Below are 27,637 nucleotides of genomic sequence, written 5' to 3'. Positions count from 1 at the left end.
TTTGTTTGAAAAGCAGTGCCCAATAAGAGATCACACTATTTAATGTTCAGCTCTGCATTTCTTAAGTGTTTTATGAGTTACTCAGACAGAAAGAAGGTCTTCACAAAACTAAAACAAACTCTCATGACTGCTCTTCTACAACCAAGGCAGTTTTTGAAGCAAAAACCACATTTACAATGTTCTTACAACTAATAGAACAATACACACTTAACTGTTACAGTGTAAAGTTTACTGAAGGTAAGTTCTTATAATCATCAGCTTGATTTCCAGCAAAGAACACTTAATTTGGAGACTAAAAAAAAAAACTTCCTCACCACAGAAGTGAGAAAGTTTCTCACTTTCTGCAACTTCACTCCCACCTACAGATGTGGCAGAATTTTTCTTGTTCGAGGCTACAAATATCTGTCTGGAATAATCTAAGTACATTTAAACTAAGCCTAAAGAAAGGGAGCAAGAGGTCTTAAAGTACTGTATTCCTAGAACCGCATATGCAATGTAAATCTATGGATATAAGCAAGCATTGAATACTTGAAAAATAAGTTATCTCTTGCAAATCTGGTTATGACTGGATAGACCTGTATCATCAGTTTCCACACAATGCAAAGACTTCCATTTTTGGGAAAACCAAAACAAAGCAAACCCCGGTATATTAGCCCTGAAGACTTCAAAGAGAGCTTTTCAAGTATGAAAGACTAATTTAAAAAACAAGAACAAAAACCCCCAAACCCACAACAAGTAAGACTGACTGCAAGGACTTCTGCTCCAACTTTCCAGGTACTTTTAGAAACATTAAGAAAATATTTCTTATTTTCCATATCGAACAAGGCAGTAAAAGAGCAGAGTGAAGTCTTACCACCTTGTATCCACCACACAACTCTTACTGACCAGAAGTCAACATACCCAAAGTACCTAGAATGATCTGGAAGAACCAGAGAAAAAAAAAAAAAATAAATCCTTAAATCTCTTGGAAATCCTGGAAGAGTGAAGCTTTCGTTCTCTATGAGACTATGGGCAGCAGACTAGAATCTCACTACACAAGTATGTTAGAAACACTGATAAATACCAGAGCAGTCATGTGCTGTTCAGCTGCAGAACAGAAGCCCATACATCCCCAAATTTTGTGAAACCGAGATCTAGTCACTTTTGCACATTAAACGTGTAATACCACTGAGCTAAAAAATCCTATTTGCTATGTCTCTTTTTCCAGAAATGTTGAAAAATTATGACACAAAACATACAATTGAACTTCATGACTAAATAGCTTAGTAACTAAGCTATTTAATACTACATATCTCTTAGCAATTATATACTTCGGGTGAGCAATGCAAAGGAAAAATCATTTCAGTTAATAGTGGTACAACTGAGAATTGCAACAACTACCTATATTGGACTAAATAGCTAGACACATAAATTATCAACAGTATTTCAATTTAAAGTCATAACTGCTGCTCCTTACTGACACACAGGGTTGTACTGTGTAACAGTCCTTCACAAAAAGCCTTACTGTAAATTCAAGACACAGAATGTTTTTATGAAATAAACATGACAGCACTTGAGAAAGCCTGCAACCAAAGTTGTTCAGGTTCTGAATGACTTGCCAGAAGTCACATGTTAAAGTAAATTACTAACTGCTAACCTCTTCTAAGGCAACGGGAGTTTCATGAGTGACTTCACTTGGGTGAAAATTTCACCTGATAGCTATTTTTTTAAACATTTTACCACACACTCTTTACTTTAGAAGGACTGCATTTTTCTCCCCTACTGTTTAACACACACCTTATTTTTTTTCCTTAAACTTTTTTCCACTTCTCATTAAGCAAATATAGTATTATTAATCTGAATCACAGTACAAGATTATAAGATACTTGAAAACAAACTGCAAAAGTAACTTGTCAGCTTATTTTCTGAGAAGTTATACTCGCTTATGAAAATAATCAAACGTTGGTAGCCTCAAATCTACCAGTCCTTACTGGATCACCAATCCTTATAGCAGCTAGGAGGTAGGGAAAAGCATAATATCTAACCACATGTTACAAATACAACCAAAAAGCATATTCTGAAAAGGTTGCACAAGGTAGTATTTAATATGAAATATAGAATACACTTAGAGCTTCACCTTAAAAACCTCAGTAAACAATCACTATGTTATTAGTACAGTAATAATGACAAGGTCAATGGAAAACATGCAAATATATGTACAACTACTGAAGAGCTACTATAATTTCTTTAATAATGACTGCATGCATATTTCCAAAATAAAGCCTGGAACATCAAAGCCTAAAGAACATATTCTTTTACAAAAAATTAGTATCGGTTATGTGGCAGCCTAAAAAGTAGATTAGTAAACTGAAGAGTTATACTCCAAGACTACAAAAACTGCCAGCATTCCTGGATAATCAGGGGTGGAATACAAAACACCATAAGGAAGCAGCAGAACCATATGCTCTCCCTTAAGAGAGATCAGGACTAGGAGACAAAGGGGACATTGCTGAGCTGGGAAGTTTGTATACTACTGGAATTATTTTTTCCAAACACAAGAGAAAACAAATGTATTTTACAAGTTTGGGATATAACGGGACATATATCACAGCCTCAGGAGAGATGAGATTTGTGATGTTAAGTATCTCTCCTTTCGGACTCCTGCATCCTCAAACATCAGCATTCCTACAGGGCTGGAGCACTCTGGGATCAACAGCAGAAACCTCAGTGAGAACAGAAGCAGCAGCATGGCACAGACGTGGAAAGCGACCCGAGACAGCAAAACCACCATGAAGTGCTTGTGGGGGACCAGGGCACGGCCCAGGGCTGCACGTTGGTCGAGGAAGGGCCAAAGCACCCATGGATGTTACCCCAGACTGAGGCAGCCAGAGGCACAGCCCAGTCAGCGCGGGGCACTGGGGCAGCCCGTCCCGCGGGCGACACGGCGGGGACAACCGGGGGGCAGCAGCGGGCTCCGCGGGGCGCGGCGCGCCGCCCATCCCAGACGGCGCCAGCAGCACCGCTGCCACCCGGCACCCCTGGCTGGAGGGCCCGGGGGCACAGGCGGTGCGGCCGCGGGGGGAGAGGCGCAGAGCGCTGGGAGCCGGCCCGGCCCGGCAGCCCGCGCTGCCCTGGAGAGCCGGGCCGGGGGGGGCGGCGCGGCCCGTGCGCTGCGAGGGGCGGGCGTGAGGTGAGCTGAGGTGAAGCGGGGCAGGGCCGGGGCGGGGGGGAGGAGAGAACGGAACGGAGCGGAGCCAGTCGCGCTTCCCCGGGGCGCCCAACCCCGCCCCGCTCCCCGTGTGGCCCGGGGCACGATGGCGGGGAGGAGGCAGGTCCCAGGGTCCCCGCCCCCGGGCCCCCGTTACCATTACCCAGCACGCCCAGCGCCGCGCCGCCATCCCGCAGCCGGCCCGCTCCCGCAGGGACGGCGCGACCTCGCGAGATTTCCTTACCCCTCCGCGCGCGCGCGCCCCCCCCCCCCTCCCCGCGACCCGGCCCGGCCCCGCGCGCGCGCACGCGCACCGCCCGCACTCAGCTCAGCCCCAACATGGCGGCCGCGGCGCCGCGCACGTGTCCCCGGCCCCGCTGTGTCAAGGCGGGCGCGCGCACGGACACCCACGTAACGCTCGGGGAGGGGGCGGGGCCGCCGCGCAAGCGCACGAGGCGCCGCCGCGGACCAGCTGATTCGAACGAGGCGCGCGAGCCGCCACCTCCTCCCCGCACGCGCTGGTCACGTGGGGGCTTCCCCCCTCTCATTCCCTCCTCCTCCTCCTCCCTCCCCTCCTTCCCCCTCCCCTCGCGGGTTCCGAACTCGGCACCATCCGGGTCCCCCTTCCCCCGGGGCCGGGCCCACGCCCGGGCCCGAGCCCTCACCTGGCGCCCGCTCCTCGGCGCGGCCGGCCCGCGCAGCCCCGTGAGCGGCTCGCTCCCTCCGTGCTGCCCGCACCAGGCAGCGGCGGCTCCGCACAGCGCCTGCTCCCCTCAGCGCGGCGGCGGCTCCTTCCGCTTCCTTCCCCTCCCCCTCCAGCCGCTGCGGCGGGGACCCGCTCCCTGCAGCTCCGCCTGCTGGCAGAGGGCGGAGGCGCCCGGCCAGGCCTGCCGGCGGCCGCGGCCAACGGCCGGGGGGCGGCCCGCTGCCCCCGGGCGGGGGAGGCAGCCGAGCGGCGCCGCGCTCGGGCGTGCCCCGCGGGGAGGGCCGGCCGTGCGCGGTGGGGGCGGACGGGACGCGTCCCCCGTGCGCTGGGGCAGGTGTCTGGCGGGGCGCCCTGCGGGACGGAGCCCCGCGTTGCTCGGCCGGAGGAGGAGGAGAGCGGCGCGGCACCCGGCGGCTGTGGGTGCTCCCGCCGGGCCGGGCAGCGCCGCGGCCGTCCCGCCTGCCGCCCCCTCCGGCGCGCTGCTCTGGCGCCGAGCCGCGCCGGCAGCGGGGGGAGCCGGCCGGAGCCGGGTGACTTGCAGGTTTGCTGCGGGTGGGAACGAGGAGGGGCGGCAGCAGCGCTGGGGGCAGCGTCCTGCCCGCTGGAGGTGCTGCCTCCCGGGCCGGACGCGGCGGTTGTGCCTCTGGAGGTGGCGCCTGCCTCCACAGCCAGGCTTCTGCCCCGAAGTGGGGCTGTTGCGTTCGCGGCTCCTGGACAATTTCCAGAGCTGTCTGGGGGCTTTCTCAGTTCAAGCGGTGCCTCAGGAACTGGCACCGTCGGGCACTCCAGCTCTCTAGACCGTACCTAAAAATGAACCAGTCTTGCTGTCACATCTCTTAGTTTTGGTAGCCGTCTCCGCTAATATATATGTGATCACCAAGAGTTACCACACACAGTCTGCGCGGGTTTATTTCTGTACTATGGAGGGAGAGGAAGTACTGTGCCTCTCCTACTATCTTTGTAACTGCTCGGTGTGTTTTTCCTCATACACCACGGTTAGAACGCATCTGGAAGAGCTTTGTGCAGCCAAGAAACACAAAAGACTCAAGTTTCCTGTTAAATACTAATGAAATTCAAGAACCGTTCAATTAAGAACAATTAACTTTCCAAATTGCTAGAAATTCCTAAACTAAAACAGTTTTCTGTAACAGAAGGCTAAGTACTGGAGTCTACTTTCAATTGCTTTTAAAAGTAGTTACTGCATGGTAATTCAACTGACTGATACTTTTGTGAAGAAAGTAGATTTAATAAAATCCGAATTGCCCAAATTGCAAGTCTAGTCATACACTCATTCTGCAATGCCAGAGCCTGCAGAAAAACCTCAGTAGCTTTTCCACTTTGCCAAGCAGTTCTCACTTTTCTCTGTGCCTTGCTGACTTGGAAGTCTTCTCCTGTGATCACATTCAAAACAACCGAAATCCCACAAGATAGAGAAGGAAGTTTGGTTTTGGTTTTTGTTTTTTTTTTTTTTCTCTTTGTATCTATGCCACTGTTCTCATGCAGTCTTCTGTCTCTGTGCCTAAATCTGAAAGAGGAATGGAGCTTTTTGCATTATTGCAGGAGCAGCTGTAAGTACTAAAATGTTGTGAATTGCCATCCATTTAGAAATATCATCACTTAGCTGAACAGCTGCAGTGGCTAAAGATATTATTGCATTTCAGACAAGTTTTAGTGCCTTCACAGGAGAACATAGTTCTCAGCTGTTTCAGTGCAAAATCGATTCCCCCCCCCGCAAATTCCCATGGCTGTTTAGGGGGCAGTTGAGCAGCAGAGCTGCCCTGACCCACCCACCCACCCACAGCAGCACCCTTTCCCCTGGACCTTCCTGGGCCCACAGGCTTTCCCACTGCCCACTCTGGTGCTCATCTACACATATGGTGAACCAGTTGGACTTCCTAAACCACCGAGAAACATTTCCTGTTTCTGGTGTTTGTTTTCAGCTAGAAAATAAACTGCATTGGCTCACCGTGGAGACCAACAAAAGAGTCAGCAGGAGAGGTTGGCATGAGAGAGTGTTGCCAGCAGAGGGGAGGAACGAGACAATCCTCTTGGCAGCAGTAACTTTTTGGCAACAGGATTAAACCAGTTGAACTGTATTGTCTAACCACACCCTACACCAGGATTTGCTTTGAATTCACTGAAGAGGATTCAGTCTGCCATTTTGCCCAAGAAGCAAATAACATCTAGTGATGGTGTGATAACAAAGAGCAACTGGTGTTGATGGTGTGATGTTCCAGGTGATGGTTGCTGCTAATGAAAGGGACATTCCCGAGGCTCCTGTCCCACCTCTACATACCCCCTGCTTTGCCCTGGATCGAATCCAGCCATTGTGTCTCTACAGGGTAGTTTAGTTTGGCTCAGCTAACCTTCCAGAGAAAAATTAACAATATGCAAAGAAGAAAAATGCAGTCCCTGTGTAGTAAGGACTGAGATCAAGCAGGTTTACTAAGACCTCCACCCAAGAGAATTCACATTTCAACCTGGAGAAGTTTGAAGCTATCTGGGGCTCTACATCCACTCTGTCCCCACAGTTCAAAATCTCTTTCTTCCACTCTTGCTGTCCTGCAGCTCCTTCCCCACGGTATCCTACAGCAGCTTTTAAATAATTGCCAAGTCTAAAGGAACATGCTCCTGCCTAGCAGCACATTGCTTTCTCCAATACATTTTCAATTCCAGTCTCCCTTGCTCCTCACGTACCCTGCCCAAACTACATCACATTCCCAAGTCCTGTGGCTGCAGTTTCCTCTGTGCTACCGCATCTATCTTGTATCAATAATTGGTAGCTGCATTTATTATGGGCAGTCTTGAGTATTACTCATTTATAGGGCAAGAACAATTTCTCTGGTCTCAATGTTGGTTGTAAAAACAAAGAACAACAAAAGAACCCCCACCACTATTCTGATCAAGGGAAAATGGTGTCAATGACAGCTTGTCAGCATGTTGCAACGGGACAAGCTAAAAAAATACTACATCAGCCCCCAAGTCAGCACCTTCTACAAAATCAGGAGCTGAGATGTTTTATATCCCTCCACGTCACTGAAACCTCAGCTCATGTTTGTGCATAGAGAACTGCCTAGGACTACAAGGGCCAGCTTAGGTAGAAATGTAACAGCTTCATCAATCTCAATCCATGAAATAGCTTAATTACTTCTTCTATTATTAGAGCAAATTAAATGTGATTTTTTTCCTAACAAAAGATAAACGAAGTTCACTCTTCACAATGCAGCACAATTGAGAAGTTGTTCCTAAGAACATCTGGGTTAGTTCTGTGACAGCTGCTCTGGTCTCTTTACACCAGCCATGCCCCAACAACAGCATTAGCCAGCTAATCCTGCTCGCTACCCAACACTGCAGTTAAAACAGGGCTTATGTTCTTGGCTACAGCTCGAGATCTACACTGGGTCTTAAAGAGGGCATGCAGGATGAGGAAGATTACAGCTGCATTCATCTCCAGAATTCAGCTCAAGCTTATTTGTTCTGACTCAAGGGCAGCTCTGTAGGACTGGCTGGTTGTGTGGAATTAATTGGGTGGCTGCACAGTGAGCCCTAGCCAAGAGCAGAGTTTTTCTAAAGCCAGCTTAGGTTCAGGAGGGTCAACTCCCACAGAACAGCCCAAACCTAATGAACAGTCCTGGACTGGATGCGAGTTGGCTTAGCACAACACTCAGAAGTCTCTGCACTAATTACTTTACCATGTCAATAATTTTTTGGGATTTTGCATTTACATATTTCTAAAAGAAAAAAAGAAACAGCATTTGCATTCTTGAGAAGAAAGTTCCAACAACAGATAGTTACAGAAAATACCTTGAAGTTATAAAAGGGAAGTTTTTGTTGAGCGAAAAAAAAAAAACCCCAAACAAAACACAAAAAAACCCCAAACCAAACCCAACATGTTTTTAACAGCGTTAAGACCATTTTCTGCTGACACAGTTAAAGTTATTAGTTTATTCCCATTTTATGCTCATATATTTAAAGTAGGGGCAATCTAACCCCAATTGGTCTAAAAGTTTGCAGTCGAGATCTGATATTTATATGCAATAATTAAATTCATTAGGCTATATTCACACAATGTATAACCACTCCTTCCTCATGAGGTATTCCATTTACATGCCTTTTACACATTTCAGTAGAGGCTTCAAAGTCAGGTAGATATTAAATGATAGCTAGACTGTAGTGCATTATTAAAAAATATTCCAGATTGGAACTCATTAAACATAAAAGCAGTATAGCAAGAAGGAAGCTCCTTGTTTTTCAGAATATATTCTACTTTTTAATGCTCAAGAGTGAGGTTTTATATTTCAAAACTGAAATATCGGTGGCTAAAACATTTCAAGCCACTGTACTTTAAAATTTGCTTTATTTCAGTGACTTTGAGCAAGTTATTATTCTAGTGTATAAAATTTGACTCAGGCTTCAAGAAAACAGCAGTCCAGAGCCTTCTAGGTTCTAGAAGATTTCACACATGTGAGACAGGGAAGTTTTAACTAAATGGGATTAGAATGGGAGCTGGACATATAAGGGCACAGGTGTTTTTGCCTAAGGTTACTGAAAAATTGAAGTCCATATTAAGTTACCTTACTAGAGTGTTCACATCAGCACTGACTTTTAAGAGTTAGCTAGCTTACCCTGGGAGTTTTACCCTTTACAGATGTTATGAATTCCTGTCCAGACAATCACTTTTCTCTTTCCCCTCTCCTTTAGAAACTTCCCTTTGATACATGTATAGAGATAGAGCACTCTCAGGTATTGGTGGTTCTGCATTAATACTTTCAGTTATGTCCAAACTACCTAAAGATATGTCAGGTCACGGAATATCCCTGTTACTGTCTTGACTGCCTTGCATATTCCATCAGGTCCAAGACCACAATACAGGGCTCTATTGTTACTCAAACTGAACAGCATGTAGTATGTTCAATATAAACAAGAAAAACACAAAAGTTTTCAAGTAAGATGTAAGTGTCTACGTCAAACAAACAAAAAGACCCAGCACATTTCTGCCTAGCCTTTACACACATTTTTTTGTTCCAAACTGAAAAGTGTTTTAAAGACAAGTGTAGCCTGTGATTAGGGCCCTTCCATACAGGATATGAAAGACTGAATTTTTATTTAAACCTAATTGCCATCACACAGGAGTGGACACCAGCACTGCTGATGGTTTAAAAAGGAGAGATCTCTGTTCAGGGCTCAAATCTGAAGTGGAGGGTAGGCACTTTTCAGATTTAGGTTAACAGTGCGATCAGAAAGCTTAACATCTTCTGGAAGATGCGTGCAGAGCAGAATCCCAGGAAGTGCCTCAATTTCTGTAGATACTGCAAAAGGTACAGGTAAAGAGCCCAGGAAGACAGGCCCCTGCACTTGAGTGTGCAAAGTCAAGGTCACACATGAAGTTCAGATTGCTACTGATGTAGTTAAAGAGACAAATTACCTTGACCACTTGGCTTTGTTGGAAAGCAAATTAATTATACTACAAACAAACAAGGTAAGAAAGAGTACATTTCCCTACTGGAAATTATTCAGAATCTAAGACACCAAATAAGACTTCATAACTAAATACATGTCTTATTTCTTGCTTCTACAGTTAAATTGTAAAGTCAGTCTAAATATAAAACCCCCAGTACTAGACTAGAAATTTAATTGAAAATATCATTTAACTGAATTAATATCTGCCAATCAATGAGCACTTTGACATGTATGAGTGCATTTCTGTTTCTATAGCTGAAAATCTCCAAGTAATCTTACTTCTGGTCCTAAAGAGAAGGCACGCGCATCGGTGGAAACAAACCTGCATTCACAGCATGAGCAAGTGCTGGATCTCTGTTCATCTGGGTTTGGCATTTTAACAGAAACCTGGGCGGGGGGGTAAGGGGGAAAGCCGCATATCACCATAGTAACCAGGACGTCTTGTTTTAGCATGTACATTAAAAAACATACAAGACAGAACAAAATTAGTCCCCTAGAAAAATATTCATTTCTGGGCAAAACTATTCATGAACAATGAAAATGAAAAGGCCTTAGCACCGTCCTGTCAGACACTAGACAAAATTTGCTATTTTTCTTTCTTTGACAGCTGACAATTTACTTTCAGCAATGCTTTTTCTTACTTGTAAGAATCAAATGCCTCATCTCCTCTGCCCTCTTTATTCTTCTCAAAGTATTTTAAGATTTACTTTCCCATGTGGCAAGTTATTCCTAAAATGTACTTACTAAAGTTCTTTATGTATAGTAAGTTCTTTGTGAGTTCCAAGTGAAAAAGGAGGAACATACCTGGAAATGAAATCTTCTCAACTTCATTTATATTATGAAAACATTTTGTGGATGGTGACTGCTTTATTTTTGCACCTCCCATGCTGCTGAACAAATAACTAGTAAGAAAAATAAGTGATTTGAGATTCATCAGTATTGCACAAAAGGCATATCAAAACTGTATAAATAGAATCATGGAATGTCCTGAGTTGGAAGGGTATAGCCAGTGTATTCCTATTATCCCAACTTTACTGACAATTTATTTCATAATAGTATATAATTGGCAAGTCAAGTGTCAACTATATTTCCTCATGTCCACTCATTTCAATAACCAGAACTTGTATGTTACCCTTTTAGCTTAATCAACTCTATCTTGAACAAGTCAGAAAATGGAATTTCTTGCTTATTCATCTTACAAACACCGTATTTGAGTGATAAAGTTCCTACTGCATTTTCTTAAGTCTACACATATACCCATCTATGACCCTTAGAAGGAAATGTCATCAAGTGATGTGGCACGTAGTATCATTAACAATCCATAAAACCTGTCAGACATCAGTGAAATGTTTCTCACAAATGGATCTTCTTTTTCTAGCTGCATGCCTCAGCTGACACACGTTTAGAAGAGAGGAAGATTTTGTGATAAATACCAGCTTTCTATGAAAAACGCAACTCTGCTATTGCAAGCAAATATCTGTAATATTAAATGTATTATAAATGGATGATGTTTTATCTTACTGTGTGGCAGTGTTGAGGCTGCTTTTTATGGAGAAACAGCCTTGTCACCTTGTTGAATGGCTGAAAGCTAGGCTAAAACTATTCTTAATTTAAGGCAAGTCACATGTTTTAAACAGCTATATATATATGTTATAGAATATATTCCAGAAAACAAGTTATACTTTTCACTGTTAGGGACAATAGCCCTTTTACAATTCTTTACTGAACTAGGTTATTTTCTAATCTGCTAAGATTTTGAAGTCTAATATAAACCAAGTTTGTTTGCAACCAGATAACACTGAAAGTGATTTGTCTTTCTTTGTGGCACTTCAGAAATCTAGAACTCTTATTTTGCTTCCTGCTACTAATTGTCAGCTCTGGATGGCTTAAGTATAGAGAGAAGCCAGAAAAGCCATCTGTTTGGAAGAATTAAAAAGCCTAGTTGTTTTACTCATTTCCTGGGCAAAATGAAGAGCTGAAAGGTTTTCAGTGAGAAAACTGCTTAGACTGCACTAAGCCAGATGTATGTAGGGAATTCAAAAGGAATAAATAGAACAGAATTTTCTTAGTTCGGTATAAAATAGTTCTATGGCAAATATGAAGAAGCCACTTGCCTCTTTAAGCGGATAATCTGTAAGTTTTCCTGTAAATTTTCCAAATCTCAGGTTTATTTTTCCAAATGAACTTGTATGATGAATAACAGGATAAACTATCAATCAAAAAAAAAAATCACGTCAGCAGTATCATTATAAATATCATATATAAATGCATATAATACTAACTTAAAAGAAACTTCTTGTCTTTAGTACTTTTTAAAAAAATGTAGGGTATCTTGCGTTAGAAAAAGCCAATCACTATGAGTTTTGAATCTGAGCAGCAGGATTCTTACATAATGCATGAGCACAGCACATGTCAGTGGGACATACTGCTAGCTCAACAGATACATGAAATTCCCCTGCTCTGGGGCTTCCAAAATACACGACCACACAAATTTACAAAAGGCTCTAAATATAAATTCTTTCAGATGTCACTGAGTGTTGCACTCTGCTGGAAGGACAGATTTCTGAGTACATCATCATCTGGCTTCCAGAGTAGGGACTGACACACTTGTCAGCTCCAATCTTCTGACATCTCTACTTTGATAGCTTGGTCAGACTAGAACTTCCACCGCAAATATGATATTGTCAGGGAGAGGAAACAGATTAATTAAATACAAAAGCCTAAATAAATTAGCTTCCATTGACCCAGCTGCATACAGTAGGTTTGCAAGTCATAGTATGGTATGTAGACAGAGCAGTGAAATTCAAATGCAAGATCTTTTTACCCATCAGGGACATGTGGCAACAACAGGTGTGGCTGTTCTCACTTGAATTCAGATTTGGCAGGTTTGTGTGTCTCACCACAGAGAGCTTTACCCTACAGCAGTTTTTGTCAAATAGATATTACAGGATACCTTAAAACATGTTTTCAATGCATTCAGGCAGCTCAACAGATGACTGATGAGTACTCAAAATACGCAGTGCTATCAAAATGGTTCTGAATTTGTCTGATATGAATTAATAAAAATAGCTTTTGCTCTTTTCCATCATATCTAGGAACAGCACTAACGTGTCTAGCAAACCTTCAGGCCACCACCGATGGGAAGGCTGACACCATTATAGCAGTCAACTGAGTGTCATTTATCTATTTGAAAACAAAAAACAACCTTTATTGGATGCATCTACTCAAGATTGCTATTCCAACATGGAACCAAAAATAATTACTGTAGTGCCTCTCATCACAGTTCAATTAAGAGACTAGAGAAATAGATTCTCTCTCCATATCTATCCCTAGACACAGGACTAATTTAGATTATACTTGCAGAAACAGCCTTCTGGACTACCCAAGTTAAACAATAAATTTGCATCACAGAATTGTCTTCAGAACTTCCTTCATTTCCTAATGTTCCAGTCATAAGAAAGGAAGAGACTGGCCTTTAAGTCAGTAGAAGTATAACACAGGATAATTTGACAGCTAACGAGCAGGTCGTTTGTATTGTGTTAAGCAGCAGGCAGACTACTTAGCTCTTGCCCCTGAAGCATATTATAAAAGTGCCTTATTTTACTACTAAGCAATTCCACAGCTCTTCTGCCAATCTTTTTCCCTTCAATTACACCATTCAGCTACATCCCATAGTATCAGAAGCACTCCCTGCAATGCTGGGGGTTCAGATGAACAATTAAATATACTACTTGCAAAAAACCTTCAAAAATTTAGAAAAAACAAGCTTTGAGCTGATAAGTTCCCCATGCCCCCCATGGAGTTCCTCCAGAAGAGACGATTAAAGTTAGCAGACTAAACAGCAGGCTTTTAACAGCTCAAATCTAGATTCCCAGGCCTAAAATATGGACTCCACTGAATTTTTCCCTTCTTGAAATGACAGCTTCCCTGGCACCTAAACACATCGCTGTGTTTCCTCAACTGGAAACAAGTGAACAAAGAATCCAAATAGTCTGGTGAAAGGCTTATGGAAAAAAACATAATTTCCACAGCTCCTTCCTGAGCTGCATTCTTTCTTTGCTGCGAATCAGACAGCTCTTCACAGTCCAGGCTTCTCCTTCACCTACACTCTGCAGTGCTGCCGTCCTTCCAGCGTACACAAGCATCCATCTGGAGTTCTCCCACATCGTCTCACTTTAAAAGGCTACTTCCATTTCTGTGGCATAAAATCCTTTGTAGAGCTTTCAAAGGGCTAAAAGCAAGACAGTCATGCCTTTGGAACTGTCTGTCTCAAACACGAATGCATCTATTTCATCTCTGCAAGATCAGGATTTTTGTTTTTTTAAAGCATGACACAAACAGCTGTAGTGTGAAGATGCTTTTACCATGGTGAGAGAGGCATTTCACAAACTCTGCTACTTTGAAGTGTCTTGTTACTGATCTATGTGCATCACAGTTTACAATTATGTTTGACTATGGATTCCCAGACACCCAATGGAAAAGACTGACAAATCTGCCAGATTTCTAATAGGCTACCTAAACCCAGCACAAGCCACCATTTCTAAAGCTGAGGCAAGTATTCCTATTCATCTAGGAAAAAACTGAGTATTATCCAGCAATTATTTCCACATGGGAAATCTTGCATCTTCAGCATTCTTTTAAGCAACAGAACAACTTCATTTTTCAACACTGAGTCTCGTTGCTCTTCTCTGAAATAACCTCTCCCAACTTGTATTTATCATCATATAGCATTCACAATTGGGCACAGTACAGATGAGGTCTCACAACAAGCACAGCACCAAGTAGAGCAGAATAATTACCTCCTGTGCCTCACATCTGATGCTTTTGTTACTATTACCCAGAACAGGTTTTGTTTTAGGATAACTGAATTTTAACTCTTTGTCTGATCTGCTGTAATACCCAGAATACATAGCACAGAACTGCTTCATTCCCCAACAAGATGATGTTCCCTAACACTCAATCCATTTTTCCTCTTTCAAGTTTTACAGGAACAATGTGTTCCACCATCCAGGTTATTAATGAAAACACTGAGTAAATTGTTAACCCTGATCACCATACAGTGATTTAACCAAGAAAATATTTCCCCATTTTCCAATTAAGAACATAATGTACAAAAAGTTCTTCCTAAATATGCAGACCTCTTTGTTGTTATTTAGTGTTAGTATTTTAGGGAACCTTAAGAATAGCTTAAATGAGATAAAGCCTTAGGAAAAAAAAACAGACAGTATAAATCCAGGTTTAGTTTAGTCACCCTAATAAGAAAAAAGAAGAAAAAAAGGAGGTGGGAAGTTAGAACAACCTTCCACAGGCCAAGGTCAGGAAGTTTTTGTTGACTGTTCATAAGCAAGTTAAGTTTACCTCAATCAGTAAGACAAGTCCATAGTTGTAACTGATGTGTTTGTTTACCTTCTACATACGAAGGTAACATTACAAGTCTCTGCTCACCATTTCTCTACATTTACACCTATGTACACGCACAAGGTTTCTCAGCTGCCCACGTCCCATGACCTCCTCCAGAATTTAAGGAACACTTACATACGAGTTCAGAAACATAACAGGCTGGCCAAGAGTTACTTGTAATCCAGTTTAAAATTGAAAAATGTTTTTCTGTGTACCAGCCATATAATCATCGGCTTCATACTGCTGTACATTTACCCCTCTTACTTACACTGCTGTGTTTTTAGCTCTGGTTCTTCTCAGGTAGGCTGAGGAAAACACTGGGATTTAAGAAATGACTCCTACATGGCACATTAGCAAGTACGTAAGGTTAAAGGACACTTTCTCTAGGTCTCTTACAGGTGGCTTTTTATCCAGGATGGCTTTAAGTGCTTTACAAAGTTCAAAACCAGTTTGATTTTAAACTAGATATAAAATTATCCAGAAAAATGTTACATCGGCATTTCCTTACTTTGGAGCTAGAACTGTCAACATCATCGCAAAAAGTGATCAAGAAATATAGTTACATGTGTGTGAGAGCAGTACCACAGCATTACTTCAGAAGTTTCTGTATTGACACAAGTGAAAAACATTTAAGAAAGCTTTTTTCCCCCCTTCTTCCACAGTTTAACTTTTTTTATTGATCCAGCCTTGAATAATGCTGCTTATTTGGTAACAATATCAGGCAAAACCAAGAGCAAGTGCCATTCTGCATTCCAATATTAATCATTCAGTAAAGTTTTGCAATATATACATTTTATCCAGCTTCTGACATTATAGGTCATCATGCCAATGAAAATTTTTAACAATACAATAAAGTCCTTCAAATGGAACTGTTTATGAATGTAATTCAAGAGACCAGACAATTTAATTTCTGAAATTTATATCACTCATGTCCATAATAATTTTACATTTCACACTTCATGCTCTCAAACATTACCGTAGAGAAGACTAAATCTTTTTGTCACATTTACTATTAAAGACACTAGCCAGGTTTACAGAGTTACAGAAGACTACAATAAGATGTAAAATTTAGTAGGTAATAAGTTATGACACTTGCTGACTAAAACAATATTCAGGCTACACTAATGTTTGATCCATTCAAATACAATAAGTATCTGGATGTTATATACTACCCATTTCATATACTTACAGTGCAAAATAAGTGAGATTTTTTTTCCTGAGCGTTTAGGAAATTAACATCCTTTTTCTTTGTTACCGATTGCAATCCACGTGAAATATACTTCCCACATATCTATGCTTGTCAAGACTGTACAATTAAGACAGGCAAAAGCTTGTAGATAACAGAAACAGGAATCAGAAGGGTTATTGAACATCTCTGAAATTTGTCCCCATTTTTCAAGTCTAAGGATATAACAGGTTTTGACTTATTAAAAAAAGTCAGAAATTACATTTTTTCCATTGACCAAACACTCCAAAATGTACAAACCATGTGCCTTCCAAAACAGAGAAACAGCTTCTATTTAAACAAAACGCAACACATATTTCAGCTTACTATTCTGTACTTAATGTAATGCCCAGTGAGCTGTGCCTCCATCAGACATAAGAGAATAAAACTTTTAGGAATGTACTTTGGGCATTTTGTAAGGAAGTTGGATTCCTTACAAGTTCATCTTTTTCTTAATAGCTACAGACCATGAGTTTCTAATTCAATCTTCTCCTCTGTTTGTAAGATATCAGGTTCTACTGGAGGAACAGGTGGTCTCAGTATAATCTCTGGACCTCCACCATAGATTGACTGAAGAAAATTCCATGTTTCTTCAGATATTTGTCCAGAATCTGCACCTGAAAACATTTGGAAGTTTTAATTACTATTTAGAATAATTCTTTCATGATTCCTTTGAAGTCCATGACAGATACAAAAAGAAAAAAAAAACCCCACACACAAACCCAACAGATTCAAATTGAAAAGCACAAATTCAGATTAGGGTTTATCTTGTATCAACTACCAAACCTAATGACATATTTTGTGTCACGTTTATACTTCTCGATTCTTACAACTACCTGCTCTAAACTATCTAGTACTTAACACGCCTCAAGCATAAAACACATGAAGGTTCTATGATAAGCTTCTTATCTGATACTTATCAATCAAGCTGACAACTGGTAGCTCTTGGTACACAAGAAACAATGATTCATATTAATGCGAGGACATGCGGTCCCATCAATTACTCAGTAAAGTGCAAGGACTTCAGATTCTTGTTTTGAAAAAAATAATATTGACAGTAAAGAACAAAAATGTGAGAACCACAGTGAAATTCTCAGAACCTCAGAGAGAAACCACTAATGCTCCTTGTATGTAGCACTGATGGGTCAGCCTGATTTCTTTTTGTTCACTGATTCAAGTCTTTGTCCATGATTCCATTCCTCTGGCTAGAGGTCTCTCTCCTGTCTCAGATCAGCATCCAACAATCACTTCTGATTTTCCGTAACCTTTTACAGGGGCAAAGGGCAAGGGAGCATCAGCACAACGTCCCTCTAGGTTTTAACACAAGAATCCTGTCTGATCCAGTTGAAACGATTTCTTCACACCAAGCTAGGCAGAGAGGACACATTTCTATTCTATCTGAATAAACCCTCTCTTTAAGCAACTCATTAAAAACCTGTGCCACAGCAAGTTTTCCCCAATATCCTTACTAGATAATTTGTCTTGTTAAGCCTAATTTCAGCACCTTCGTACTCAAAAACAGAACAAAAAAACCAGCGCCTTAACAAGGGGACTTCTCTCCCTACCTCCCTTCCATTTCTGTCCTCACCAGCTGCTCCGGGGTATCTGCTACTGCACTTCACGTACAAAAAGTTTCCAAAGAGGAAGAGTACAAAGAGCTGCATGTTTGTTTACCTGCACTAACTCAGCCATGCAAAGTTTCATCTGGAAGTCACGATGCAGATCCTATGCCAGTACTAATGATGTTGCATCTCAGTGTTACTCATTTAGATTCAGGTACTCAAAAACCAACTCCATCTCTGCTGCAGGCCCAGGAGTAGATCTTCACTCCCTTAGACAGATTCCAGCTCTTTTAACAGTCAGGTTTAGCTGAACAGGCTTAGCGAACCAATGCACCAGGATCAGGACCACTGGATCGCAGAAATCTGTAATACTACACGCTATCCATTGGCGCTCCCACCTCTTATGACTTAAGAGAAATTTGCCACGGACTATTGGAGTTCATTTCTACCCAAGTTCTAATTTGAATCAATGTAGCTGAAGTTAAGTCAACAACTGGCTAATTTGCTATCAATTATTGATTCTATTTTTTTTTTTTTTTGCTACACAGTCAGATGCCTTATCCCTTGTATTTGAATTCTACAATAAAATTTAAATCATTAAAATGTACTGCAAAACCCGTAAGTGCAAGAACTCATTCTTTTTAAAATACACTCTTGACATTTTACAATTTGTGAGGTTTATGCAGGGCCTAATAGCCTCCAGTGAACTGCCATCAGTAGGTCTACTGTATGCTGTGGTATTAAGTTAAATTGGGAAAAAATCCTGTTATTAAATAAAAGTTAATCTTAATGCTGCAATTTTTAAGCTGAGCTACAATGAATTTAAATATTCATAGGAAATCTAAAGTCTTCATAAAGCAGGCCATACTCTACTTTTTTCCCTTGTACCTACAAATTTCAAATAAATGGTATTAAGCATCTGACTTGAAGAATAAGAAAGAAACCTGTATCTTTGCACACTAGAGAAGATTTTTGAATTGTACAGGGGCAAATAACTTGCAGAAAAATCAGCAACAGCATTTACTTACTATGGTTTACTTCCCTGTGTCAGAAAGAGCTCTCAATTCAAATTAGGTTTCAGGATTCAAATAACTACATACAGGTACACAACACAGGCTGGAAGTCAAGCATCTCCCAATTTATGTTAAGAAAACCCAAATAAAACCAACTGATACACAGCCAAAGCACACTTCCTCCATTTAAAAGTTACTCTGGACCTCCTTCTACACTCTCCTCTATACTTAGATCAGTATATTACAGATATTAATTCTTTATTTTAAGAATAAGCTGCTCCCCCAAAAACAGGTACAGAGATTCACTAGGAATTGCCATGTTATGATAAGTTAAAAAAAGAATTAATAATAAATTTTCTGAACTTCAGCAAATACGTCACAAAGAGCCCAAAGCTGCAGCAATATTGGACACCTACCTTGTTTAAGCACAGCATTTCCACATTTTGTTACTGCAATCTTAGCGTTATCAATAGGACCAGGAGGATCTAGTGTGACAGAAAGATTAAAAATGGGAGAGCTGAAAACAACAGGTTGAAGGTTCTATTTTCAAATGGAAGGAGAAATAGCTCGTTTATTTACTGCTTGTTCTTGTACTCCTTAACAGTACGTTCTAAGTTGTTAAAAGCTAATCAGACTTTTAATTAAGTTTTTCAAAGCATTCACGATTACAGCAAGTCTTCAAGCAACATAAACCACAAATTAATCCTAATTCTTACTCCTAGAAAAGTTGTCCTAGAGCACACTGACAAGATTGTAGAACATTTTATCACCATTTTCATTTCAAAACTTTAGAGGCACCGGAAATGGACTAAAGTGATATTATTATAGTTGTTACTCAGTTATCTGTGGATTTAGGCTGTGACAATAAGGTCACCTTACCTCCAGAAGCTGTAGCATTATCTATCAGTTTGCACAGCAAAATCCATCCCCCCTTGTACTTCAATCAATTTTCCTGCTGCTGCTAACACCAAAGCCCCTACAAACAAGCAACATTTTTTTCTACAACTATCCCATTATCCATTCTTGTGAATTATTTGGCTATATTCTGTAATTTGGTTCCTGGATATATTTGTAACCCATAAAACCTATGTCATATATGTTTATTTTAAGAGCTTTTCTTGCCATCTCTATCTGTTCTTTCGACAGCCTTCTTGCAAAGCAGAAACAACTTACTTAAACAGTACCACTACATGATAACAAAAAAGAAAATATTACCCATATTTTGAAATGAAGCACGGCTTACCACTGTCTTTGCCCTTTACAAATCCTTCCCATTCTCTGAACCACTGCATACTGATGCAGTAAAATGTTGATGGAGATTCTTCTTCTTGGAATGCTCTATTAAGCTGAAGGGGAAAAGAATACATGGGGTTTTTTCTGCTTTTCTTTAAACTAATGAATTATTTTAACCGCTGTAATTATTAACAGCATAATATTACACTACTACAGAACATTTTAAAGAACTACTGAACAGAACCGTAAAAACCCAGTGAATTCCTGAGGTGAGATTTTGATGTACTAGCTGCCTTCATATTAAAAGAGGATTTATTCTTTACTTGAGAATTTCTTTTTTCCTGAAAACAGCAACATATTCTTCCCCATCAAACACTACTGGATAATTATTGTGAAAGGCTGAACTTTCAAGCAGAAAACTTATTTTTGCAAAATAAAATACAATAAAACAGTGTTTTGAAATATTTGCTCCATAATTTTATGGAAGGGTCTTTGTGTGATGAACTGTATCTTCATCTATGTTTGGTTTTCCCCTAATACTTTGAACAGATGCCAGTACGATTCCAAGCAAGGCACAGTGAATTAATGCACTGGGACTTTTCGTGACTTTTCTTTGCTTCAGTTTAAAAAACACAAAACATTTCTTGTTCCTACTATTTTAAAATTAAAAAAAAAAAAAAAGTCACACCCTGTTTTCTGAGTTTCTGTTGCAAGGCAGTGTGACTACAAATTACAAAAACCAACTAAGTAAAGAGTCTTCGTTGCATTTAGCTAAATTTGTTTCTATCACTGTAAAAAATATTTTTTTTTTATAATTAAAGTTTTAGGCAGCTTAACATTTTATTCTTTTTCAGATACTAGATCTTTTCACAATATTATTTAGAAACATGCAAAAAAGTCATTTAACCTTTAAAACCATTCTCTCTTAGCTCTGTAATAATACAGTTATACTTCCCCCTTGAAGCCATGAACTAAAGCATCAACAAAACTTCTTAAGGTTTGAGATAAAGTAAGTTTTGCCATCATTCTCTCAAGCAATCTTTATAGAGGATAACAGAATTTCCTGTCTGCTAACCAGTAAAAATACTTGCACAACAGTGCACATATAATCATTGGTTATACTGGAAAAATACTGATCGCTAAAGCAAATAAGGTTGACTCAACTAACCAGTGGTAACCCAGACTAAACTCACATAATCCCTAACTCACGGAAAATATAGTAGCTGCTTGACAGTAATTTTACAGATCCATTACAATACTAAGGTATTTACTTCACACTGAATTATTTAGGTTTGTTTGTGTCTCTAATACTTTAAAAATTAGAGCCAGAGATAAAGATTATGATTAACTTTTTGCTGGCATGTTATTATTGCGCCTAAGCCTTATCAGATTTCACAGAACAGATCACTGGCAGTGCATAAAGAACAACTGCTCATGTGGCTGCACTCTGCTTCCACACTATAAAAAAAACAATTTAAGAAACACATTAAATATTTTCTCTAAGTACATTTCCATATAAACAGTTATCTGAGATATCACAAGAACATTACTGTCACCGACAGGAAAGAAGGGATTCTATATAAGTATGCAGATACTTAAAGTCCATTTGTTATAGGAATCACCGATGCATGTCTGGTAACCCCTTGGGTCAAGTCATGAATATCAGGTGATGTCCAAAAGCAGAATGAATAAGTGTGTGCTTTTTTACCCGAATAAACATTTCCAATTCAGTTTTCCTTCTTTTTTCAGTTCTTTCAGACTCTATTTGGCAGGTGTGACAAACATACAGATGGTTAACAGCTGGTCCTCCTCCATACCTGCAGTAAAACAACAACCACCTCATGGAAAATACCATGTAAAGAGATCGTGCACCTGTAGACATTGCAAGTGTCAGCTTCTTATAATACGTAACGGAAGTCAAATACATGCCAGTCACACTGATCCAAACACACCATAATTTATTTTCCTAGAAATATTTTGTACTCCATGCTAAGACATAACCATTTTCCAAGTTCCGACTGCCTAAAGCCAGCACAAACCATCTAAAACCCTCCTGTATCAAATACTTCAAAAGGTGTTACTATGGGAAGAACATGTCAGTGAGCGAGTATTCTGTTCTGTATATGCACCATGTGTGATTAATTTATTAAAGGCTTCTAAGAAACAGCTTATGGAAATGCTCCAGCCAGTTCTATCTTAAACATGCTTCTCCATTCCGCTGCAGGCTCTTCATCACTTTGCTGCCTCCTTGACGCCAGCCTCTAAATTTGTTTATTGTTTTGTTCTTGAGAAGTTACCCTCCATGACCCTCCCCTCCATATTTTCCTTTTGTGAAACCGCACACATGGGAGCCTTCAGGGGCACTGGTACTAAGCAGCACAATAGTTATATATAACTGTATGTGTGTATATACATATATATATATGAACATAGACAGCATTTGCTAGCCTAGAATCTACAGGCCTGATTATAAAAAAATATCCTTGAATGACTAGCAGCCTTAAGAGATGCATTTACTACAACACAAAGGTCAGGTTCAAGTACGCATTGAGATAAGGATATTCCAGGTTCTACCTCCTAGCTGAATAATTATCTTTGTCAGAGCTGTGTTCTCTCTTCCAGTTTTGTTTCTCTTCTAAAACTTCAGATTTTATTTCAAAAATCTTACATTAAACGAGATAAAAGAGTGCTCTTAAATATAGCAACATCAGTTAAGTTCAAAATATTAAAGTTCTTAAGCAAGAGTGAAAAATAACTATGTTTACTTAGTGAATAAAATTAAACAAAAATCTGCCGTGGAAGGCATTGGGTTTTTTTCCTCTTTTAGACTCATATGTTCATCAGTCCATAAAAATAATAATTTGGGATGCTGGTTTTCTTCCCCAAACACAGAAGTGTTGTGTTTTAACTGAAAATTAAAGCATATTTCAGTACAACAGCACTTGTCCATACAAGTTTTTTGGTATGTACTCAGTCATCCCAACTTAAAGACATGTTTCATAAAACGGTCACTTCCCACTGAAATTGCACCTCTGAAGATGACACTATCTTCAGATAGCACTGATCAGTTCACAAGTTTTGAACTAAAGTAGGTCAAGTATGAATTATACCATATTATCTTGAAGCAAGTCTGACCCCAAAGTACTTGGAAATGGAGTAGTGCCACGTGAGCAGCAAAACAAATGAGTTTGGGACACAGATCGGCAACTGGCATCCTAGAAAAATCTCTCCTTTTCCTTAATGCTATCTCTGTAAAAGTCAGCTTCCACCACAGCTGGCTTCCTCACCCTAAATTCTCGCCCAATGCAGCCATGATAGTCTCCCACAATTTCCAGGTAACAGCAAGACAAAAAGCAAAAGGTGGTTGCTTCAGAGCTGTTGAAGGGTGCCTGCGCCAGTCGGGAAGCCAGACAGACCAGACACATGTTCAGCAATAACAATTCATATCTCTTTTCTACCTAGTAGATTACTCTCAAAATCCAGAGGACCCCATCATCTCTGGGACTTCTACCTTTCTATCAAATGATTGAAGTTTGACATCTCGTTAAGAAAGTTTATAGAGAAGGGAAATTAATGAGAAGTTTGAAAACATTTTCCTTCACATTTAGCAAATGTTTCTGCATACCAAAAATGGAGAATGCTTTTGTCAGTCGGCAGAAAAATTCGGTACATCTAGGAAAGGGGAAATAAGCTGGAAATAGCATTGTTTCTAATTTTCACTTGCGTGTATTGAAGCTTGGAAAAAAAAACCCAACCAAAACACCACCCAAAAATCCAAATAAACAACCCTTTAGCTACAGAGCTTAGGTAGCAGGAAATTAAAAGCTAAAAATATTTAACGCAAGTGAAATACAGAGTCCTTAAGGTCATCAGCAAAGCTCTTCCACAGCTTTTTGTTACTTTAAAAGGAGACACATCTTGTAAGAATCCCTCCTTTGTAAGCACTTAAACCTGACCTACATTAAAATGTGGAGCAGTTATATGGAACACTTAGATATAAGTTATTTTGAAGCAGTACTGGCAGCTGAGGCTGTGGACTCAAAGCCAACAGAAAAGCTCCGTCCAGCCAACAGGAGAACAGGAAGCTGATACAGAGAGCTCTTTCAAAATACCTCTCGCAAAGCGTACTTTTGCTGACCTACTTTGTGTCATTTGCACATACCATACATGTTTATTGGTTTAATACTTAAGTATTATCCCAGTAACACACTATTTTACATAGGCTTTTCATGTTACTTTACACAAGCAATTTATATACATCAGCCATTTGCAATCCCTTTACTTAGCTCTGTGCCTAGAGTATACACGTATCTTTCTGAGCCACTAATTCTAAAGTCTGATGTAGCTGCTTGGCACATACTTGCTCTCAAACCGTATCACCGGATTTTTTTCCAGTTACTGTACAACACTTACCTGCTATACAGATTATCCCATATATTTTGAGGTAGCATTACAACTAGGTCCTCTACGAAGTTCGCTTTGTGTGGAGGAACACCTGCAGAAGAAAAAGACACACTTGTGATTTTTACTGGGGGAGAAGTGGGGACGGGGGATTGTTAGATATCTCTGCATTAAAAAAAAAAAATACAACCTTTCAATGAATTTAGAGAAATCTTGTGAAAAGAGTTTTAGCACAGTATAATCTATTACTGTATTTAAAGAGACCACTCTAATTTTAGTCTTATGAGGCTGAAAAGTTTACAAAAAGCAGATGCCAACTATACGAAAGATTAAAATTAAAGGGCTAGAACCCTTTTTAGATACTGATTGCAAAATGCTTTTTAAGGTATACAATTAAAACGTTTAAGAGTGATTACATATTTTGTTGTATGCATGTAAGCACATTAGCAAACTGTCTGCTCTAAATTAACTTATTTGCTGTAGACTTCTGAATCACTTCAAACAGCAGCAATGTTTGAAAGTAGTGAAATTTTGAGGGAGGCAGAAATAAAGGGGCTTGCAGAATTAGAAGTGTTGAATTGAAGCACATGGTAAGCAGCAGTGTGCTATGCAGGAATTCTTTTGAATAGGGAAAATCTAGTAGTTCAGGCACTTGTACAAGAAGTCATCTGCTGTAACTCTGCTGAAGGAAAGCCCCAGCCACAAGGGCTCCTGTGTCCACCCTGCAAATTGCTACAGGGGTACAATATTCCTACGTGAAAAGTTTGGTTCAGCAACAGGGGCAGCACCTCTAATGGCTAATCTAATACAGCTGTATTTTTTATTAGAAAATAGGTATAAGAACACCACAGAGTAACGATTTCTTGGAATGTTAGCACTCAAATATGGTATTTCCCCAAATATGTTTTGCTTAATGTAATTCTCTTATTAACAATTCATACAAAGCAAAATTTTTATGCTCCTATACAAAATATACAGAATTACTACTCTTATTTTCACACTGCTATGCACTGGATACTCTGCATCAGACCAACTTCTTGTTCCACAGCTTTCAAACCTTCTTGTTGCTTCTAGCATGTAGCGGGAAAAAGATTTAGACTGACAGACCAGTGTACTAAGGATGATGACAAAGTGATAGGATTTTTAAAAATGGGAATATACATGTTTAGGAAGCAAGCAGCTACGCCAAACTGTTCCTCTTTAAGAACCAAGAAAGCCTATGAACAAAATGTGCAAAGAAAAAAAAAATAGGAGAACACAGTACCATTTCTTACTAATCAGCTACTAACGTGAGAGAAATAATTTAATTATGTTATAGTTCTAATTTACTTAAGAAATTACAGAGGTTATAATATGGACTTACTATACTCAAATTCCTTTAATTAAAAGAAGTTTACATCCCTGTACAGCTACGAGTCAACAGACAAATTATTTTTAAATGATACTCAGTTACCGTCTCACCTCCATGCACACAGAGAAAGTCATTATTTGAAATTGGTCCTGGCTCTGCAAAAGTCTTGAATTTATTTAACCACTGTCTGGAAACATAGAACTGCAGAAGACTTGGTTCCATCATATTCAGTAGGCCTGATATCCTCCGTCTTTCTCTCTGTGCTTCTTCACTGCTCTTTCTATTACCAAAATAGAAATCGTTAAACAAATATACATCCTTGGGTACAGTGCAGATAATTTAATTTGTGAAAACTGTATTTCAAGTAAATTACCTGGGCTGTGTCTATACTTCGGAGTTCTATTATTATGAAATAGTTGAGTCAGCATGTGAAAAACCTTGCACCTTTTATGCACAGCCAGAGCCCCCACCTAAACGTGTGGCAGGAACCTGGACTGTCACGATACAGAACCATGTGTCACAAGAGTCAGGACAGTTCATACAGAGCGGGAAGGGCAGCAAAGACTCCTTGCTCTGTTAAACCTGTGCTTGTCCTTTGTTCTGACAAACTGCGGCACAGGCATTATCATGCTTACAAGAAAACTTTTGCCTGCTTAGTTCAACAACTCAAAGACCCCTGACAGTTCCCGTTCAACCTACCAGCCTGGACAAGCAAGCAAATTGTCAGACGGCAACAGAGATAGCAGAGGCGATTACAGGAGAGGAGATAAGCTCTGCCATCTGCCCAGTTCCTCTACGCGTCTCTTAAGCTAAAGCTTTGCAAACTGCACTCCTTGGGCAGATGCTCCTTATTTATCTTCAAGGAGATCCTGTAATACCCCTGCTTTTCTTGTATTCCCCTACTTCTCTCACTGAAGCTGTTCCAACTGGAAATCTCTCTGCTCTGCTGGTTTTAGATTGGATAGAATCTCTCTACTCCAAAAGCAGGTTGGAACCATTCATTCCATCCTTCAAAACCCTGACCAGAAACTTTACTCAGCATGACACAAAAGCTGGGCCATCCCTGTTAATTTACAGAGTCAAAGTTGACTCAAAGAGCTGATAAAAAGCTTCAGGTAGACCTAATGGCTGTCGCAATAAGACTATTTATAGTATAGCAAAACAAGACTAAACCAGTAGGAAAAATACATGCTCTGAACCCAATTAAAATACATTACCTGAAGAAATTCAGGTCAAAAGTATTTAACAAAAACCTTAAAAGTCTGAAAATGAAACTCAAGTAGGTAAGTTCACTCTCCAGCTGTAATTTAAAAATGCATACCCGTCTCCACTAAGCTTCCTAAAATGCACTGAAAGAACATCTCTTTTGTGTGTCTGGTAGTGTTTTGTGGGTATATATATTTCTTTTTTGAAAATAAGATTTTATGAATGCTATTATTTAATAAGTTTGTCCACAATCAGGTACAGTGTTCTCTCTTGGCAATATGGTGTGACTTCCACATTTCCTTTTAAAAGACTTACTGAGACAAACTCACAGGCTTAGCTCAGACAGTGGCAGGCATGTGTGCTCCTAATGAAAGTTAAAACATTCTCAGAACGCATCTAATTTCTTGTGCAACTCTGACACAATCTATTTCACGGTCAACTTTTAGAGGAAATTTGATCTTACTCCCAGAAATTTAGAATTTGAAAATTGAGTTAAGTTGCTTTTATTATTTCAGGTATTTCTTAGAATGAAGACAATAATAACATGACTTCGCGCCTTTCATTTCAACTTTCAGGAAAATACCAGTCTATAATTTCCCTGAAATTAAATTACACCACAGTAGAACCTCAGTTGTTCCACATCGCACCTGCTAAAGACTTTCCACGATTCCCTTTAGAGCTCTAATAGTTCGAATCTCTGCGTAAAACCTCCCTGTGTACAGGATTCCTTTTCTCAAATTGAAAACAAGATAATTGGTGGCCAGTTCTAACAGTTGCCTGAAGTTCTCTTCCTAGTAATCTTACTATATTTATGCAGATTTAATTTTCATTTTAAGTTCCATACATGTTTTAGCAGTGACAGAGCAAGCGTAAAGGACATAACTGAAGGTTTA

At 40.2% G+C, this 27,637-nt stretch overlaps 2 protein-coding genes across 8 annotated transcripts in view; both read right to left on the bottom strand.

Annotated features, from left to right (window-relative positions):
- The window catches only part of ZZZ3 (zinc finger ZZ-type containing 3), a 58,667-nt gene extending 54,694 nt beyond the window's left edge, over nucleotides 1–3,973 (bottom strand). For 2 of the 3 annotated variants that reach the window (XM_065657206.1, XM_065657208.1), the window contains exon 1: nucleotides 3,853–3,973. The gene's annotated coding sequence lies outside the window, so the exon portion shown is untranslated. Of the gene's footprint in view, nucleotides 1–3,350; nucleotides 3,393–3,852 lie in introns of those variants that run through there. The other variant, XM_065657207.1, reaches the window with a different exon arrangement.
- An 11,441-nt stretch (nucleotides 3,974–15,414) lies between these two features.
- The window catches only part of USP33 (ubiquitin specific peptidase 33), a 40,651-nt gene continuing 28,428 nt past the window's right edge, over nucleotides 15,415–27,637 (bottom strand). For all 5 annotated transcript variants that reach the window (XM_065655424.1, XM_065655426.1, XM_065655427.1 and 2 more), the window contains 6 exons: nucleotides 25,649–25,818; nucleotides 24,200–24,281; nucleotides 21,495–21,603; nucleotides 19,797–19,899; nucleotides 18,970–19,038; nucleotides 15,415–16,595 (listed from right to left, as the gene is read on the bottom strand). In XM_065655424.1, the coding sequence (XP_065511496.1) occupies nucleotides 16,438–16,595; nucleotides 18,970–19,038; nucleotides 19,797–19,899; nucleotides 21,495–21,603; nucleotides 24,200–24,281; nucleotides 25,649–25,818 (691 nt within the window). In that variant the 3' untranslated portion in view covers nucleotides 15,415–16,437. The remainder of the gene's footprint in view (nucleotides 16,596–18,969; nucleotides 19,039–19,796; nucleotides 19,900–21,494; nucleotides 21,604–24,199; nucleotides 24,282–25,648; nucleotides 25,819–27,637) is intronic.

Source organism: Caloenas nicobarica, chromosome Z (assembly GCF_036013445.1).
Source record: "Caloenas nicobarica isolate bCalNic1 chromosome Z, bCalNic1.hap1, whole genome shotgun sequence".
Classification (NCBI taxonomy): domain Eukaryota; kingdom Metazoa; phylum Chordata; class Aves; order Columbiformes; family Columbidae; genus Caloenas; species Caloenas nicobarica.
Note: the sequence above shows the minus strand (reverse complement) of the source record. Positions and strands in the feature narration are given on the sequence as shown.